Source organism: Vespa mandarinia, chromosome 21, assembly GCF_050613455.1.
Source record: "Vespa mandarinia isolate Hongniang chromosome 21, ASM5061345v1, whole genome shotgun sequence".
In the NCBI taxonomy this organism is placed as follows: Eukaryota; Metazoa; Arthropoda; class Insecta; order Hymenoptera; family Vespidae; genus Vespa; species Vespa mandarinia.
Window position 1 is genome coordinate 2,342,501 of NC_140830.1, and position 19,160 is coordinate 2,361,660.

Genomic DNA, 19,160 nt, shown 5'->3' on the forward strand with positions numbered 1-19,160 from the left:
TAATCCGAATTATTTTCGAGTTGAAAGGATTAATGTCAACATAACAGATTATGATTACGCATTAGTACATTGAATAGGATAAATCAAGAATCATGAATCATGAATCATGAATGGAACAAATGATCCACCCTTGTAAATACTGAATGATTCACTATTTTGATTCTTTCACCCCCTACCCCTCTTTCTCTCTCTCTCTCTTTCTCTATGTAAATCTTTTTGTCAGTATATATATATATATATATATATATATGTACTTATATATGTATGTATATGTATATTATATATATCTTTGTATATATATATTTATGTATATATGTAACAATGTATTTCAAGTGATCAGGAAACATAACGAATACCTACGTTAGATTTCATCGTCTGATTGAAACGTAAATATCTGCAATTGATGAGAATATAATCTATAATGTAAAACGAGATAGAACTCAATTGATCTTCGCCAATTGGATTTATTCAGTAAGTAACATAAATAAGTATTAAGTTTTTCAAATATATCCAACAAAAAGGGGAAAGTTTCAAATGGGAAACGTGGAAATTTAGGAAATGCAAGTACACGTGCATGCAACCAAAGAAAAAGGTGCGTAATCTATTCGAACAACACGTCATGTACTTAAAGCTCGACGTAGAGATATAAGTCTATATATATATATATATATATATATATATATATATATGTGCGTGTGTGTGTGTGTGTGTGTGTGTGTAGTTGTGTGTATATACGTATGTATGTATATGTGTATAGGGTAAAGTGAAACACAGGCGCCGTACTTTTTACAAGGCAGTCTGCGATTTAACAAATCGATCCAAATGCCACCTCGTAAGAAACAAAAATTGCTTGAAAGGATTTGCTTTCTAGGTTTTTGCCAACTAAATAATTCTAAATAAATGCAAATAGAATTTATTATATACATTTAATGTAAATAATAAATAATTTTTTTACAGAAACACTTTGTAAAAAATACATACGACATATATGATATTTCTTTAGATTCAAACAAAAAAAGAAAAAAGAAAGAAAAGAAAAAAGATTAAAATCAGAAAAAGCATATATCTATTTATATCTATAAGAATGATTTATTTATTTCTTATGTATTATTTTATATTTATTATTTATAATAAAAAGAAACAAAATATTTCTTAAATAATACTATCCAATACTATAACTTTCAGATACTCTCTCATTCTTTTTCTCCAATATAATTTCTAGATTCTTTCTAATATAAATTCAAGATTTTTTCTAAAATAAATTCAAGATTCATTCTAATATAAATTCTTTTTAGATTTTTCTTTTTTCTTTTTTTTGTTTTTTTTTTTTTTCTTGTTTTTGTTTTCTTTTAATATAAATTCTAGATTTATTTTAATATAAATTCTATAATACTTTCTGATATTATACCGACAGATTTTAATACTGTAATATGATGATTTATTTCCTCAACGGATAGTATCGGTAATGATAAAAAATGTTTCCGGTAAAGAATAAATAAACATGAAAAGAAATTATAAAGGGATAAAAATAAAATAAAATGAAATAAAATAAAATAAAATAAAATAAAATAAAATAAAATGAAATGAAATGAAAAGAAATAACGAGAATAGGTAACGGGGAGAGGAGGAGGAGACGAAAGGGTAGGTGGGGGAAAAAAAAATCAAAGTCAAAGTTTGCAAAATAAATTGATCGAAATGTAAAAATATCGTGAACCATGTAGCATGTACATATGTAATTTTAATAATGGGCGTATGGGCGGCGCGCTTCGATACATCATCGGGTAGTAACGTTGAGAACGAAAGCGTAGTTGTGATAGGTCGGGTAGAAATTGAGTTTACCACGTGTACGAAAGTGGATTATATTTGTTTCGCGATGTATTTCGCGACGCACGGGAGATAAATTTTCGGCTCCGTGGTTCCCTACCCATCCACCTTCTCCCCCCCCCCCGCGTCGTCCCTTCTCTTCCACCCTCTTCTCGTTTCTCATGAAATCTAATCTGGGCTTGTCGCTGTGTTAGCGTATTGTTAATTATTTCACGAATCCTGTCCTAACAAAATTTCCTACTTTGCGTGTAACCTTCTAATGGATATTCATCAGCGACTATACCAAATAGGATATTGTTGGGGAACGTTGAAACGTGCGTATGTACCTACTTATTAGTTTTCGAGTAAGAGAAAGATAAATGGAATGGATGAATGAGAATGGATAAAGCCTAAGATAAAGAGAGAATGAAAGAGAGAGGAAGAGAGAGAGAGAGAGAGAAACAGGGAAGGAAGATAGGGAAAAGTCGAGTCTAATTTAGCGTTTGGTGGATAACTTTGTGAAGGCAATCCAACTATCTTGTATATGTAGTGAACGAAGAAGAGAGAAGGAAATACTATGTGTAACTATGAAGATGATAGCCGAAGGCTCTAAGATCCAGCACGTAGAGACTCGAACTCATGAACAAGCAACTCTCTCTCTCTCTCTCTCTCTCTCTCTCTCTCTCTCTCTCTCTTTCTATCGTTCCTTGTATTTTGCGAATTCTCACGATAGTAAATGTGACAATGAAAACTTACAACAGACAAGAGAGAATGAAATATATATATATACAATACATATATATATATATATATTGTATATATTTCCTCGGACTTTACTTTCATAATACGTTCGGTTTCATAACGAACTTGTTACAAGTTATACGAGTTACTAGCACGAGTTTAGTTATTTGAGATATAACAATACGAGAGATAATGACTATACGCTCTTTTCTTTCTTTTTCTGCACTTTTCTTTCCTTTATTTTTCTTTTTTCTTTGTTTTCTTTTCTTTTTTTTTTTTGTTTTTCCTTATTCTTCTTGTTAATATTAAAATTCGAAAAGATAAAATCATTTCAATTATAAATTGTCTATAATATGAAACATTACGTGGATAAATCATAAATGGGAGCACCTATTTTGTCCGTCAGATTTCACATTAAGTTAACAGGCTAGTATATCGACCGATTAATCCAACGAGTATTAACACAAAGTATATGTATCTATGTGTATGTGTATGTATATATATATATATGTATATATATATATATATATATATATATATATATACGGATAGATGTTTCTAAAGTGTTTAAGTATGTATATGTGTTTGTATGTGCGAGCACGTGCGTAAATTTTACTAACAACTATGTCGGCCTTATACGAAAGTTTAAGAGGCTAAAAGCTTCGAAATCTGGTATAAAAATTGAAATACTTACGCGGCAGAGATATGCAGCGAAAAGAGAGAGAGAGAGAGAGAGAGAGAGAGAGAGAGAAGGGGAGAAAGAGAAAGAGAGAGAAAAGTCGATATATCGAAAGGAATTATCGTGCATTGCGATCGGCCTCGAAACTTTCCTTCGAGCAGTGATTTATGCACAAAGCTTTCCGATGCTTGGCGAGGAAGTTCGACTAAGCTTCGAACACGAAAGGTATAAGAATTCTGTATACGCGCTAGACCGAAAGAGCATAAGAAAGAGAAAGAGAGAGGGAGAGGGAGGGAGAGAGAGAGAGAGAGAGAGAGAGAGAGAGAAGGTAAAAGAGAAAATTTGTGACTTCTTCATTAATGGTAATGATCGCGTTCTAGAACTCTTCGAGAACTTGCGAAAGGAAACATCACGATTTGTATTCAGGACGACGATATGGCCGAGTAGTCTCTATGTAACCACAACGGAACAAGGTTCGAGCCAAGATTCGAACCAAGAAACTGAAGGGGTAGGGGTATGATAGGGGGAGATGGTAGTAGATGGGGTTAGATGGGGAATAGGATGGAATAGGGTGGGCTGGATTCGCGAAATAAACTCAAACGATATGAGGGTTGTGCAAAACTGGAAAAAGAGGTTGAGGTTCTTCTTTCGTCCCTATACCTTGACTTCCGACGATAAAAGTGAGCTAAGACCAACGCACACAATGATCTTTTTACATGAACGTCATCTTCTATGACTATACTCTCTCTCTCTCTCTCTCTCTCTCTCTCTCTCTCTCTCTCTCTCTCTCTTTCCCTCTGTCTCTCTTTCTCTTTCTCTGTTTCTTGTTCTCTTTCGAGTAACATCCGAGGGGTTGAATTTTAAAAGGACTTTATTTGGCGATGCCTGCCACTCCTCCGCGTCTCATTGCCCACCATAATCGATATGGAAATCGATAAAAAAGAGAGATACTTTGAATATATCAAAACAGGCAATTTTTTGTATCGAATCACCTAAAAGAACAATGTTAAGCATTTTCTCTCTCCCTATTTCTCTCTCTCTCTCTCTCTCTCTCTCTCTCCCTTTACGAATTTCGAATACACGTGCCACGAGAAATGACTTCCCATAGACTTTCGGGATAACTGAAAAATGTCGTACGTATTATCGATAAAGGAAATGCTGAGCTATTCTCCTACGATATTCCTCGTTTTCGTATCTATCAAATATTCTCGATCGTACTCTATCTATACGTATATATTATTATATATACGTATGTAGTATGTAGATAGACAAATGTATGTACAATTCGTATACATTTTACTATTCTTCTTTTCTTTTTGCTTTCTTTTTTTTTTTTTTTTTTTTTTGGTTTTTTTCTCTTTCTTTCTTTTTTCGTCGATCAACAGCAGTCGAGAAAAAGCTTTAGAATTTGTTCTGTTCGCGTTAAAACCGATGCACGTGTTTCTCCCGAAAGAAAGAAGAAAAAAAAAAATAAAAGGAAAAAGAAAAATATAGAAGAAAAAGAAAGAAAGAAAGTTGTACGAAAGTGATCTCTAAAAGAATTCGTATTACATAGATAGATCCGTCTTTAGTTCTATAATTATTTCAAGATTCACGTAATTAAATATTATCTTGTAAACGTTATTAAAAAGTTCACGTTTATCATCGAAGATACACGCTTGTGATTTTTTTTTCTCTTTTTTTTTCTCAAATCCATCATTCGTCGAATATATTATATCACTATAATAATAATAATAATAATAATAATAATAATAATAATAATAATAATAATAATAATAATAATAATAATAACAATATATAATATAATAAAATAAAATATGAAATATAAAGTGTAGAATTTGAAGAAATACGAAATATAAAATTTATAAAATTGTCAAACACTTCTCATATAATTTATCGTCAGATAAGAAATAATTTGACATATGATTTATTTTTGCTCTATTTTCTTTTTCAATTTATTTTCTATTTTTTTAGATATAAATACTATTATTGTTAGAAAATAGAAAAATTTCTATCATATACGCATACACACACACGCACACATATATATACATACCCTAACTCGATTCTTAAGTTACGCATGAGAAAGATATAATCTATGTAAGCTTATAAACCGATCCGATAGGCCTATAATGGAGAATGATATTTGCCTCTTATTACACTTTGTAATCAATATTTTGTTCATATCTATCGCTAAAGTCACAGAGCTCCTTCCAACGTAAGATGTTGAACAGTCTTAAATTAGCACGTGTAAGCTATGTCTCTTCTACGAGTAAGTACTTGCTTTCGTTAGTTTATACACGTTAATTTCATGCAAGTACTTGAGCTAGTTCGTAATTCTCGCGAGTTTACTAAGCATACGTACGCGCGTGTATTACGAAACCTTATACATAAGTATAGTAGGAAAGGGACAAGCATACGTAAGTAGTTTGAAGTCTCTTGACTTACAGTAGAAGTATGTATATATATATATATATATATATATATATATATATATATATATACTATATGTATATATATATATGTGTATATATATATATATATATATATATGTATATCTGATTACAAAGTATAGGTATGTTAAGAATATCATTATATATTAACCTGATATAATATCTATTGATAAAACCGAATGAAAATTTGATTCTTATCAATTGATATAAATACAATTTGTTTGTAAAAAAATATAATCGAATAAATATATTTCACCTTTTTTATATTAATTAGAATCTTTATTGGGGATAAATTAATTGTTATAACGAGATTAACTCGTGAAAAATTTTTAATTTACTTCAATAGAAATGCAAAAGAAGTTTAGATACGAGGAGGAGGTTTTTTCTTTTTTTTTTTTTTTTTATTATTACTAATCGATTATCGTGATTTTATCTTTCGTTCGAGAATAATAAAGGACAATAATAAAAACGTGAAGGAGAATGAGAAAAGAAGAGGGGAAAGAAAAGAGGAAAGAGACGGAAATTAGTTCTGTTCAGCAATGAGAATCCGTTGCTGAGGAGGATCATTTTCGTTTTACTGGTATGTCTACTATCGATACCCGAGAAACGTCGGGTTAATTACTGTCGAACTTTACGACACCTCGCAAGCTACGTCTATCTGTTTTATACGATAAAAGGAGGGAAAGAGAGAGAGAGAGAGAGAGAGAGAGAGAGAGGGGGACGCTGATTGATTGCCCTAGGGTTATCGAGATCGCTGTAAAATAAATTCATCGTTGTAGAAGAACGAATAGGAAGATTGTTCTCAGTGAGTAAACGTCGTAGAATAAACCTAATCATCCCCCATTTTAAGAATACTCTATCATATCTCGATGATACATGTGATTTTATTAACAGAATCAAGAGAATACGTGTGATCGATAATTATACGAAGATAAAGGAAAGAAAAGAGAAAGAAAGGTAAAAAAAGAGAGAGAGAGAGAGAGAGAGAGAGAAATCCCAAAGAAATATTTTCGTTCTATTTCGTGTTCATATTTTAAGCTGCACATTTCTTTCGAAATTCATATATATATATATATATTAATAAATGAGAGAGTACGTATGATAAACGAGAGAGTACGTGCACGCATATATATAACAAAGAAAGAAAGAATGGAAAAAGAAAGGAAAAAAAAGAAAAAAAGAGAAAAGAAGAAAAAGAAACCGAATGCCTTATAAATATTTTCGATATACATATCTCGCGTTAATGTTTCAAGTGCAAACGTTTCTTTCGAAATTCGATTATTAATAAACGATAGAATACCTGAGATATAAATAACATTCATACGCGTGTACGTATATAATAAAAAGAAAAAGAAAGAGAAAAGAAATAGAAAAGAATTCCTACGAAACATATACGATCAATCTACTTAAAGTTAGAACTAAATTGAAATTTCTTTTTTCAACTTATCAATAATTCATCGCGCGTAAAAGATTATTTTCGAAGGACAACGTATATATATATATATATATATATATATATATATATATATCGTTCAAGTGGCAAAATAAGCTGGATCAATCGAATAGAGATATAATAAAAAAAAAAACAAAAAAAAAACAAAAAAAAAGATAAAAAAAAAGAGAACAAATATGAAAGGAAAAATTCTCAATCGAGTGAAGCCTCATTTCAATCTGAACGAAATGAAATAATAGAGATACATACATACATACATACATATATATTACATACAATATATACATACGATATATGCGAACTCCCATACGTACGTATGTACATACATATATACATATGGGATTGTCGTGATTCATTTCTCCAATGAAAAGAATAAGATTTTAGGTAGTCTCGTATCTAATCTCGAGAGATGATGAGCTACTGGTCATCACTTTACACTGGTTCATGGCCCTCTCAGGGGATTAGTCAAATCCCAAAATAATACCGTGGGCGAGCAGCACCGTGCAATGGTACAAATGGCAGCAACCAATGTAAATCAGCTTCTCTATTTCTCTCTCTCTCTCTCTCTCTCTCTCTCTCTCTCTCTCTCTCTCTCTTTCTCTATCTATATGTCTGTCTGTTTGTATGTCTGTCTATTTGTCTGTCTATTTCATCATCTATCTATCTCCTTTCTATTCCTCTCCGAATTTGAACGATCTAATCGGCAACGACGTTGGTACGTTGCAATAGAAACGCCCCTTTAATACAATTAGAGTACATTACCGCAGCTTACACGGTACGCTTTCTTAAGCAAATATCCTCCGATTGAATGGGACGCTTATGCTACGATGGCATAGGACAAACACATGCTTAATTCCGTACGGAATAATCGAATCGTTTGGCGATCGTCTTCAGTTAGAATTACGGAATTCGGAGGAATGCCACGAGAAATCCATAATGTTCCAACTATGGTACGGAATATGTCTATTATTGGAGGTGGACACGGATGGGGAGGAAAAAGGGAGGGGGAGAGGCGCCGAGGTTTAGAGAGGAGAACGAATATTAAATTATTTTCCCTTTCTTTGAATTTTCTTTTTCTTTTTTTTTCTTTTTTTTTTCTTTTTTTTTTTATTATTATTTTTTTTTTCTTCTTCATTCTCTTTCTTCTCCTGCCTCGATCCCTTTTGCCTTCCTATTCTTCCTACCTTTTCCCTTTCCCTTTTTCTTTTTCTCCTTTTTCTCTTCTTTTTCTCTTTCTTTTTTCCTTTTTCGTTTTTTAAACGGATCGATCAGGATTTAATGAATTTCCACGGATAGATATAGTGAAACGTTCCTAACGGTGAGCGTGTGGAAATAGCGATATCGAGTGGTCACCGAGCCACTGGGACAATATTTTTTCACGAAACGATCGTGTCATCCGTTGAAAGCTCGCGAATTCTCTGTTTTGATTTCTGACGGTGGCGTACAGAGAGTGGGGAAAGAAAAAAGAGAAAGAGAGAAAGAAAGAAAGAGAGAGAGAGAGAGAGAGAGAGAGAGAGAGAGAGAGAGAGAAAGAGAGAGAGAGAGAGAAAGAAAGAGGGGGAAGTAGAGAGGACTTGAAATAACTCGTGGCAGGAGAAACGACGTCTATTAATAGTTTAGAAGAGAGCATCATCTTTGTCGCGAGTTCTGTAGGTATCTCTATCTATCTATCTATCTATCTCTTTCTCTCTCGTCTCTGGTTTTCTTGTAAAATTCATCGTTGATCGTTGATAGTAAAAGGGGATTTTAATTTTTCTACGTTTGCGAAGTATCAATTAGCAATCGATCGATCGATCGATCGGTCGGTTGGTTGGTCGATTGTTTGGTCGTTCGATCGGTCGATCAATATCAAAGTTCGATTTTAAAAGAAAGGACATAAAAAGCATCACCACCGCCACCGCCGACGTCGCCGTCGCCGTCGCCGCCGTCGTCGCCGCCACCGCCGCCGCCGCCACAGCAGCCGTAGTAACAACCCGCGCCACCCGATCGGTCTGGTGAATGTACGATGCGCCTAGACTGGTCGAAAATAGATCTAGGGAATTGGAGTTGCAGTATAGAGTATAAGAAAACGGAAGCTGAGAGGAGAAGCAGTGAGGAGGAGAAAGAGAAAAAGAGAGGAGGAAGAGGAAGAAGAAGAAGAGGAGGAGGAGGAGGAGGAGGAGGAGGTGGAGGAGAAGGAGGAGGAGAAGAAAGAAGAAGACGAAGAAGAAGGGGAGGATAAAGCAAAAGTTGAGTTGTTGGACAAAGACGTAACGAGACTTTGAGAAGAGAGAGCTTTTGGTTAGTCGAAGACACTGAACTTGGAATGATTCTCGGAGCTTGCCCACCTATAAGCCAACTACTGGAAGGAAGTTAAAATCACGTTGGTGTGAATCTAAATAAAGAACTATGGAGAGGAGAGAGTGAAAGAAACGAAAAAGAAAGAAAAAGAAAGCGAGAGAGAGAAAGAGAGTAAGAAAGAGAGAGAGAGAGAGAGAGAGAGAGAAAGAGTGAGGGGTGGGGGGAGGGGAAGCATCGTGTTCCAAGAGGGATACGAGTGTAAGAATGGTAGAGAGAAACGCTTGCAACAGCGGCAGCGGTGTTGGTGTTGGTATTGGTGGTGGCGGCGGGTGCGGTAGCAGCAGCAACAGCAGCGGCAGCAGCAACGGAAGCAGCAGCAGCAGCAGCAGCAGCAGCAGTAGCAACAACAGCAGCAGCAACGGGAATAAGATAAACGCATCATCCCTCAATGGCGTATCAAACGTTGTCCATGAAGGTGGAGTCAAAATTACAGTTATCGAAGAAGCTGTTGGACTTGAGGAGGAATTGACGAGTTTACGCCGTGCCAGTAGCGCTAGATTTTCTCTATTCAAGTGGTTTAAACGAGCCGGCAGTCGGGCTGCCACGTTTGAGAAAAGAAGAAAGATACTCGATAAAATTACTGTTGGTGAAGAAAAAGAAGAAACGGGAAGAGAGGTGGAGGAGGAGGAAGAGGAGGAGGAGGAGCAGGAGCAGGAGGAGGAGGAGGAAGAGGAGGAGGAGGAAGAAGAAGAAGAAAAAGTAAGAAAAGAGACGGATGAAAAAGAAGAGGAAGACGATAAAGGACAACAACGCAGCGTTTCCTCGAGTGCGGAAAGTGTAGAAACTTTCTATAGTACTACAACGGTACGAAGCTTTGCCTTTCACAGCGGTGGTCTCATCACTGGTAAAGAATTGTCATTAGGCATTTTGAAGCAGGCTGCCGAAGTAGGTCCCTTCGCGGCTGGAGCCTCGAAATTGATTGCCAACAAAGAGAACAACGTCGCGGATGTCGCCTCTACGTTACCATCTAACGTTCATTCTCGTAGAAGGGACATCACCACGAGATATTCCCTTCAACCAACTAAAACGAGTTACTCATCCTGCGGTAATTTTCCATTACCAGAAAAAAGACCACTTTCCGGGACCTTGAGAAGAATTCAGGATAAGAATTTAAACGGCGAGGTTATCGTCAGGCGTAAAGTACACGTTAAAGGTAAAAGAAGAGCTCCGAATCCTCCAGAAGTATCGAAGATCATTGGGGTCGATGTACGGGTGGGACAATCAAAAAATAGCAACAGACGAAAGAGGCGAGCGCCGAGACCACCTGAAAATATTGAAACATCCGAGAGTTCTTTGTCTTTAGAAGTTAAAGAGAAGTCAGCTATAACCGATGGTGGAATGGACTCGGGAAATAAAGAAGAAGAGGGACAACAAGTAATAAGCAACGATACTTTGATATTGCAAGGCGGTGTTTTACACTCGAAGAAAAAAGATTTAGAAAAACAAAGTCCAAAATTACGAAAGGATCGATTAGCTTCTAATAATTGTGGTGTCGGTTTTATAAGTGTTCCCGGTTCTAATACGACACGAAACGATACGATATCCCAGGATTTGACGAACTTTCGGAACGTCGTTGACACGGGTACACTTGGCACCGCCATGCCGCGACCTTGGTACAAACGGAGCGTCTTCGAACATTCTCGGGATTCCACGTCGTCTCGAAAGGGCGATGTACTTCGTACATCCTCGGCCATTGGGACGATGGACACCAAGGAAGAATGTGTCGGTGCACAGGGAGTATCATCGAGTCTTACTACGACTACTACCTCTACCTCGGCTTATTCCATGGATGCTTCCCTTTCTAGATTGAGTTTCTTTCATCGTGGTGAACGACAGATGGAGGAAAGGAAACGTGACGTCAAAAGAAAATCTGGATTATCCATCCTAACTAACATAAGCGAACTCGACAAAGAGGCTGCTGCTATCGTACAGGAAGAACAGGCACGAGCACGTGCCTCTATGCTCTTGAAATCCTCGAGATTTACCGAGGCTTATGAAAGGACAAGCGATGTCAATGAGGAACTAGTTCAGGACATGGTAACCTCGGCAATGGAAAATTCCTCACCCAAACAACGCGGTACACGAGCATTGATATCAAAATTCAATGCTATAAGTAACATTACAAAAGTCACGGTTAACACTAATTTCTTTGCAAGGAGGGATCAGCAGGGTACGAAATTTGAACAAGACGTTATCAGAAAGTCTAAATTCGAACAAACGGAATGGAAAGAGAATACGAAATTTTCACGCGTTGGTCAAGCTAATACACGAGTCGAAAAGGATATATCTAAATATTTTTTGCCGCAACAACAGCAACAACAACAACAGAAAGCAACGACCAAAGTCGAGAACAAAGATACGGAAAGAAAAGTAGTATCTGAGAATAAGTTTACTCCAAGAAAGGATAACAACGATCGCCTGATAAAAGAAACTTCCAGTAGGATATCATTCCTACAAAGCCAGCTCGTTGCAAATCGAATGAACGAACCTTTAACTTCTCGTACGATGGTAGAAACGGTGGTGCCCTTAATGGAAGAAAAAATGAAATCTAAGCAGGAATGTGCCAATGAAATAAAGGAAAAGGAAATAAAGGAAAGGGAAAGAAAAATGGATAACGTTATTTCCGTAAGTGGATACTTATTATCCCGTCCGCGTGATTCTAATCAAATTGATAATATAGAAAATGTTTTATCGAAAGAATCGAGAAAACAAAATGATCGTAACGTAGAAACGAATGTGCAAAAGGAATTTACGAATATATTCGATAAAATTGATAGACAGTTACGTACTACTACGAAAGAATTGAAACATGTCGATCATCAGCTAGAATCAATTTCTAATCTCGAAGCAACCAAGGATAGGATGATATTATCTATAGAAGAGGAAGAGGACGAAGGAAAGGAAAAGAAGTTAGAAAAGAAAAAAGACGAACAAGAAAAAGAACAAGAAGGAGAACAAGAAGAAGAAGAAGAAGAAGAAGGAGGAGGAGGAGGAGGAGGAGGAGGAGGAGGAGGAGGAGAAGGAATATCGAGTAAAGTGACTAAAGTCCTCGATATCCTCGTAGAAGCTGAGAAAGATGGGAAAGCAAAGAAGGCTCTTATGCGATCAATGAAATCTATACCGAACGTAGATGAAACTAATCGTAAGATCGAAACGGAAATGATCAAATTGAAATCAACAAATAGCAAGATATCGGCGTCGTTGTTGAACACTATTGAGGATCAAACTACAACAGATTTGAAGGAAATGTTGAAAGAAATGAAACATTCTTTGCCAAAACGTCCAAAACCAAAGAAACGTTTTATCGAGGAAGGATTGACTAATTTTATGGTCAAAGATGTTTTACCGAGTACAAGTAAGATATCTTATGTCGCAAAATCGGTATTGAAGAAGGAAGCGACACCATTAATTCCAACCTCTCAGATCGATTATGAGATTGAAAAGCAAAAAGTTTCCTCGTCCTCGCAAACCAGCGGAAATTTACGTCGATTGAATCAACCATCAACGTCTACGGGATGGAAACAAGAGGATGTCGTTTATAAAACATCCGGCAAAGGAGTATCGGGTTTGGCCTTGGCTAAAAACACATTTCAATTGATTCGTCCTCGTGATTTTGCTGTGATCGAAGCTATCAAGACCACCAAGGGACAACACAAGGAAAACACTTACGCGAATGTAATCGAACGATCGCTCTACGCTAACGCTCTTGTTCATCCCTCGACTAAGCAACAGCAACAACAGCAACAGCAGCACCACCAGCAACAGCAGCAGCACCAGCACCAGCACCAGCAGCAACAGCAACGGCAACGTGATGGGGATCTTTCACGTATCAAGGGAGACTCTGTGAGTGGCCGAGGATTATCGACAATTTCACCCACGAACGAACGAAAATATCTACAGTATGACGACGAACCTAAAGAAGGTCATTAATAATTAAGAATAATCAAAAACAATTACATTTCACGATTTTTCCTTGATCTCTTCGTAAGAAGAAGAAAAAAAGAAAAGAAAAGGAAAGAAAAGAAAAGAAAAAAAAAAAAAAAAAAAAAAAAAAAAAGAAAGGAAAAGTTATAGAAAATATTTTACTTTTTCTCTTTTTCTTTTTTTCTTCTTTTTTTTTTTAGACGACGTACCCTCCACCGGTAACATGAACACCTTGGCTATAAATCGTTTGTTAAGAAAATTAGAGGCAGCTATCGCTTCCGGTCATCATCAGCAAGCGGCAGGATTAGCGAAGGAACTCGCACGATTAAAGATTCATTGTTCTGTGATACGACAACGTACGGCACGTCTAAAGGATCGTTCTATAAAGGTTAATATGTACATCGAAGACAAACTAGCTCACCAAGGTCCAATACCACTTCAGGTAAGCGACCGTAACATTCAATATCTATTTCCTATTCATTAAAGGACATTATACATAGTTCGGTAAGCGAACCCCCTTATCGTAGTTAACAACGAGAATGACTGTCGCCGAATTGAAGACGAAAGTTTATACGGAATTTGAAATACCAACGAACGTTCAACGTTGGATTATTGGAAAAAATTTGGCCGATCGCGATGAGACAACTCTCGAAGAATTACAGGCGATCGATGGCTCACCCATTTTCTTATATCTCGTTGCACCGGGTAAGTCGTTTGATAAAGGAGAAGTATCAGAAAGAAGAAGGACAAAAAGGAAAAAGGAAAAAAAAAAAAAAGAAGAAAAAGAAAACGAATAACAATGAAAAGAACATAATGAAAATATTGCAATCAATTTTCTAAACAATTATATATATTAACTGTAAGAAACAACGTTCCATCTTATTTAGAATTACAAAAGGATTCCGTAATGCAAGCAGAGAAATCAAACTCCGTTGAGGAACTTACGAAGGTTGAGAAGGAAATACGTCAACCGGAAGAAAAAGTAATAACGGAGATGGAGGAAGTTAAACCGACTAGTGTCACTAGCTATGAGAAACAGGTAAAATTGATTACTTGCTGGACAGGACGAGATTTTGGACGAAACAGAATTCGAAAAAAAATAGAAAAAGGAACAAAGAAAAGAAAAAAAGAAAAACGGAAAAAGAAAAAAGAAACAAAAAATTTTCTCCCTACCAAATTTCTAATACTAATCTCAATAATTTATTTCCAAATATTTCATGGTTTATAGCAAAATTTTATTGTACGTTCTATCTAACACGTGTATCGTTTCATTGTCAATTTTTTTCAATTCCTTTTCTCTCTCTCTCTCTCTCTCTCTCTCTCTCATCTATTTATTTTTTCCTTGTTTTTCTAAGATACATATACACATGAGATAAATATATCGTGATATATCGGAAAAATATAATGTTGATAATGTTGACAATGCTTGATAAAAAGAAAAGAAAAGGAAAAAAAAAGAGAAAAAGAAGAAAAGGAAGATAAAATTAAACAGAAAGATATGTATTAATGCCGTTTCTCTTTTCTAATGAAAAAAAAAAAAAAAGAAAAAAAAAAAGAACAAAAAAAGAAAAAAAGGATCAAATTGATATTCGTATCTCGATTGTAGATAGTTAACATTCTCGATAAGCTTTGTTCAATCCTATAGTGTATAGATTTCCATTGACGAGTCTCTTTAATATTTTTTTTATATGCCATTCTATGTTTTTCTCAAATCGAGCGACAGATTGAGCCAGATGAAGAACAGACGCCTGAGGAAGTGAAAATGGAACGATACGAAGAACTCATCTCGTTGGAGAATTGCGATGTTATACCAAATTCCGAAGCTATCGAATGTCCAATATGTTTCGTAACATATGGCCCACGGGAGGGTGTTATTCTCAGAGATTGTTTACATATGTTTTGCAAGTATGTATATTCTATTATAGACAAAAAAATAACTTGCAAAATCATACAATAATAATAATAATAATAATAATAATAATAATAATAATAATATTGCTATATTGTAATAATACAATAATATATTACAGTCAGATAATATTATAAATTAAATTGTAATTATATATTATGATATAGCGATTTAATATATATTCCACATTATAGGAATTTAATATATTATAATAAAACAATTAAGAATAATTTTATCATTGTATTTTTAACAGACTTTGCATAGCTAATACAATAAAATATTGCGAAGAAGCGGAGGTAAAGTGTCCATACAGGGATACCGAATATACGTGTGAATCTACGCTTCAAGAACGCGAGATAAAGGCGGTGAGTTAAATGAACCTGACTATTACCTATAGCCTTTTAGGTTAAGGGTAAAACATTTGTTAGAGATTAGCAGGTGAAACTAAAGACAATGACAACGTTTAGCTCGTCGAAGCGGAAGTATATCAGCAGCACCTCGCCAAGTCGATAATACAAGCGGAGAACAACGCTGGAAACAATGCCTTTCATTGCAAAACACCAGACTGTCCTGGTTGGTGTTATTACGACGACGACGTGAACAATTTTTTATGCCCCGTATGTGGTGTAAATAATTGTCTTACGTGTCAGGTGAGTTTTCATTTTCTTTCGTATAATTTCTTCATGGGTAATAATCTTCTCTTTTCTCCTTTTATCTCAAATTAAAAACAAATCGAAATGAAGAGAAATTTTTCTTATTCTTTTTTCCCTTCATTCTTTTTTTTTTCTCTTTTTGGATACAGGCCGCACACACCGGTAAAAATTGTAAACAATATCAACAAGAATTAAGATTGTCGAAGGAAACTGATCAAGAATCCCGAAGGACAGCAGCAATGCTCGAAGATATGGTCGACAGAGGTGAAGCATTGGCCTGTCCTACTTGTGCAGTTGTTCTAATGAAAAAATGGGGTTGCGATTGGTTAAGATGTTCAATGTGTAAAACAGAAATATGTTGGGTTACCAGAGGACCACGTTGGGGACCAGGAGTAAGTAAAATACTTAATTGAAATTTATCAACGAGAATTTTATTATACTTAAATATAAACACGCAAACATACATATATATATATATATATGTATGTATGTAACTATGTTTCCTTTATCGATCGTTTTTCTCTTTCACAAAACCTAAGGGAAAGGGTGACACATCCGGAGGCTGTAGGTGTGGTGAAAATGGAGTCAAGTGTCATCCTCGTTGCAATTACTGTCACTAAGAACCATCGGAAGAGTCTGCAATTGCCTTGCCAACGGACAAACACAATGTGCCTATCTATTCAAAGCGTATATACCACTGGTACTGGTGGTTCTAACGACGTTAGAGATTCAAAATAATTTGTCATTGTACGATTTCCGTGAGAAAGAGAAAGAGAAAGATTGAGAGAGAGAGAGAGAGAGAGAGAGAGAGAAAGAGAGAAAGAGAGAATGTCTTTCTTGATCAAATTAACCTCATCCTTTTGAAGTTATAATTAAGAAAATTTGTAACAAATGAAGATACCACCATACAAAATGCAAACGAATTTGAATTTAATCCTCGATAATATGCATTATTTCTTGTTAAGAATAAACAATATTATATGTATTATAAGGAATTATAATTGAAATAATATTTTTATCTTAAACATGATAAACGTGTTAAAGTAATTATAATGTTTATGTTTTCTCTTTTTTTTTTTCTTTTTTTTTTTTTTTTAATACAGAAGTATTCAAGATACGTGAAAAATATTTGTAAATATATAAAATATGAAAAAGCGATAGAACGTAATTCTACGTACACACATACAAAACGAAACTTTATGTATATATGTATGTATGTATAGGACATAGATAGATATCGAATTATATACATACATACATATATATATATATATATATATATATATATATATATACAATATATATATATAAACCAGATAGACACATACACGTTCGTTGTCATCGAATTCAAAATCCTAACATTGAACGCGTTATGCTTTACGTATTTTACCTCTACAATTGAAATGGACGAGATTGGGAAATGAAAGAGTGTGCCGACAACAGAACGAACAGGACATATATATCGTGTAATCGAATTTCCGCATTTTTACTTCTCGCGAAAACATTCGAATCGACATAGCATCCGAAAGAGAGAGAGAGAGAGAAAGAGAGAGAGACAGAGAGAGAGAGAGAGAGAGAGGGAGAGAAAGAGAGAGAGAAAGGAATCCCTTTTTTCATTTCAAACGAACGAAAAAAGGTTCATCCTTCTAAATTTTATCCATCAATCTCTCGTAAAACTATTATTCAAATTTTTATTCTATTGAAACAATTATTGTTACGATATAGCGTATAATGTATTTATTATTTGGTTTATAAAAAAAAAAAAAAAAAAAAAAAAAAAAAAAAAAAAAAAAGAAATAATTTATATTGTTTCTATCAAAATATATTTTATATTTTATGATAAGATATATTTTAATAAAATATATAATCGAATTAAAAAAAAAACATATATATATATGTATATATACATACATATTTTTTAATTTCTCTCTCTCTCTCTCTCTCTTTCTCTCTACATATATATAATATATACATATATATATTTTTTGTTTGGCAAAAAAAAAAAAAAAAAAAAAAAAAAGAAAAAAAAACGTGAGCGTGAAGAATCGATAAATTGTAATACGATTATAATTTGATATAATAGAATATTTTTTATTCGTTTGATGGAAAAATTAATATCGTTCATTTAAAAATCTATACAACAATTGCCTATCTATTTATTCATTCATCTATGTATCCATTGATATTGCAGCTCGTGATGCAGACTTAAACTCCTTTAAGATTTTGCATCAGTGCATCAGTATACGTTTTTATTATTTCTGAAGTTTCCATAACAAGTGACTTTTTACGAGGTTGACTTGTCAACCCTTCAACACTCAACCCCTATTAATCGCCTTTTACGGCAAACAGAGGACACTGTTGGTATATTTTATTCACCCTGATCCACAGAGGGTGAAAAAAAAGGAATGAGTCGAATGGCGAATATAAAATTTATAATCTGTTCAATTATCTTGATTATTATTCGTAGGAAAAGAAAGGAGGAAAGAAGAAGAAACAAATTTGCTATAAAAATTTGACAAATATTAACGATCGATAGGTATGATAGAATATATATATATATTTTTTTTTTCTTATTTCTTTTATAAGAAAAATTATTATCAATCTCATAAAATACGTACAACAACGATATGATAAAAATAGAGTAAATTTTTTTTTCTCTGAGGAAAAAAGAAATTGAAGAAGAAAGAAATCGTCATAAAAAAAAGAAAAAAAAAAAAAACAAGAAAAAAAAACCAAAGAATAAAAAAAAGAATTGGATAGATCGATCCTGCAATATCGTTTATTTTTTTTCTTTCTTATACTTACATTTTTCCTAATCTAGAAGGGGAAAAGTATTAAAGAATAAGAATTTGTCAAGAGGTCGCTAATCTTATCGCGTCATTATCGTTACACCATAATTCTTCGAACTTCAAGTTAATCATAAACTCGCATAATATTATTATTTATAAAAATGCAATCTGTTTAATTCTTCGAATCTTATGTCAGCGAGTAAGTAAATAAATATATACGTTCTCGTAACAAACAATCGATTCATTATTAAATTTTTAACCAATCAGAATATTACAAACGTCTTAATACCTTTGACCAATGGAAAGACAGGAGCAAATCTTTTATCCTCGATAAGTTACCAATGTGATATAAGTTTACCGTCACTTAATCAAGAAAGAAATTTAGTTTTATAAAGTCGGTCAATTATTCGTCATTA

General features: G+C 34.3%; 1 protein-coding gene across 2 annotated transcripts; it reads left to right on the forward strand.

Annotated features, from left to right (window-relative positions):
* Positions 1-9,282: 9,282 nt before the first annotated feature.
* Positions 9,283-16,921, forward strand: LOC118443999 (uncharacterized). 2 transcript variants are annotated; one of them, XM_035871760.2, is made up of 9 exons: positions 9,284-13,391; positions 13,594-13,835; positions 13,921-14,098; positions 14,281-14,432; positions 15,117-15,298; positions 15,556-15,667; positions 15,770-15,952; positions 16,105-16,347; positions 16,495-16,921. In XM_035871760.2, exons 1-9 carry the CDS (start codon positions 9,674-9,676, stop codon positions 16,573-16,575), a joined length of 5,091 nt encoding a protein of 1,696 aa, XP_035727653.2. In that variant the 5' UTR covers positions 9,284-9,673; the 3' UTR covers positions 16,576-16,921. The 2 variants fall into 2 exon arrangements, with proteins under 2 accessions (XP_035727655.2, XP_035727653.2); XM_035871762.2 differs by lacking the exons at positions 16,105-16,347; positions 16,495-16,921 and having other exon boundaries at positions 9,283-13,391; positions 15,741-15,947.
* The last annotated feature ends 2,239 nt before the right edge of the window (positions 16,922-19,160 follow it).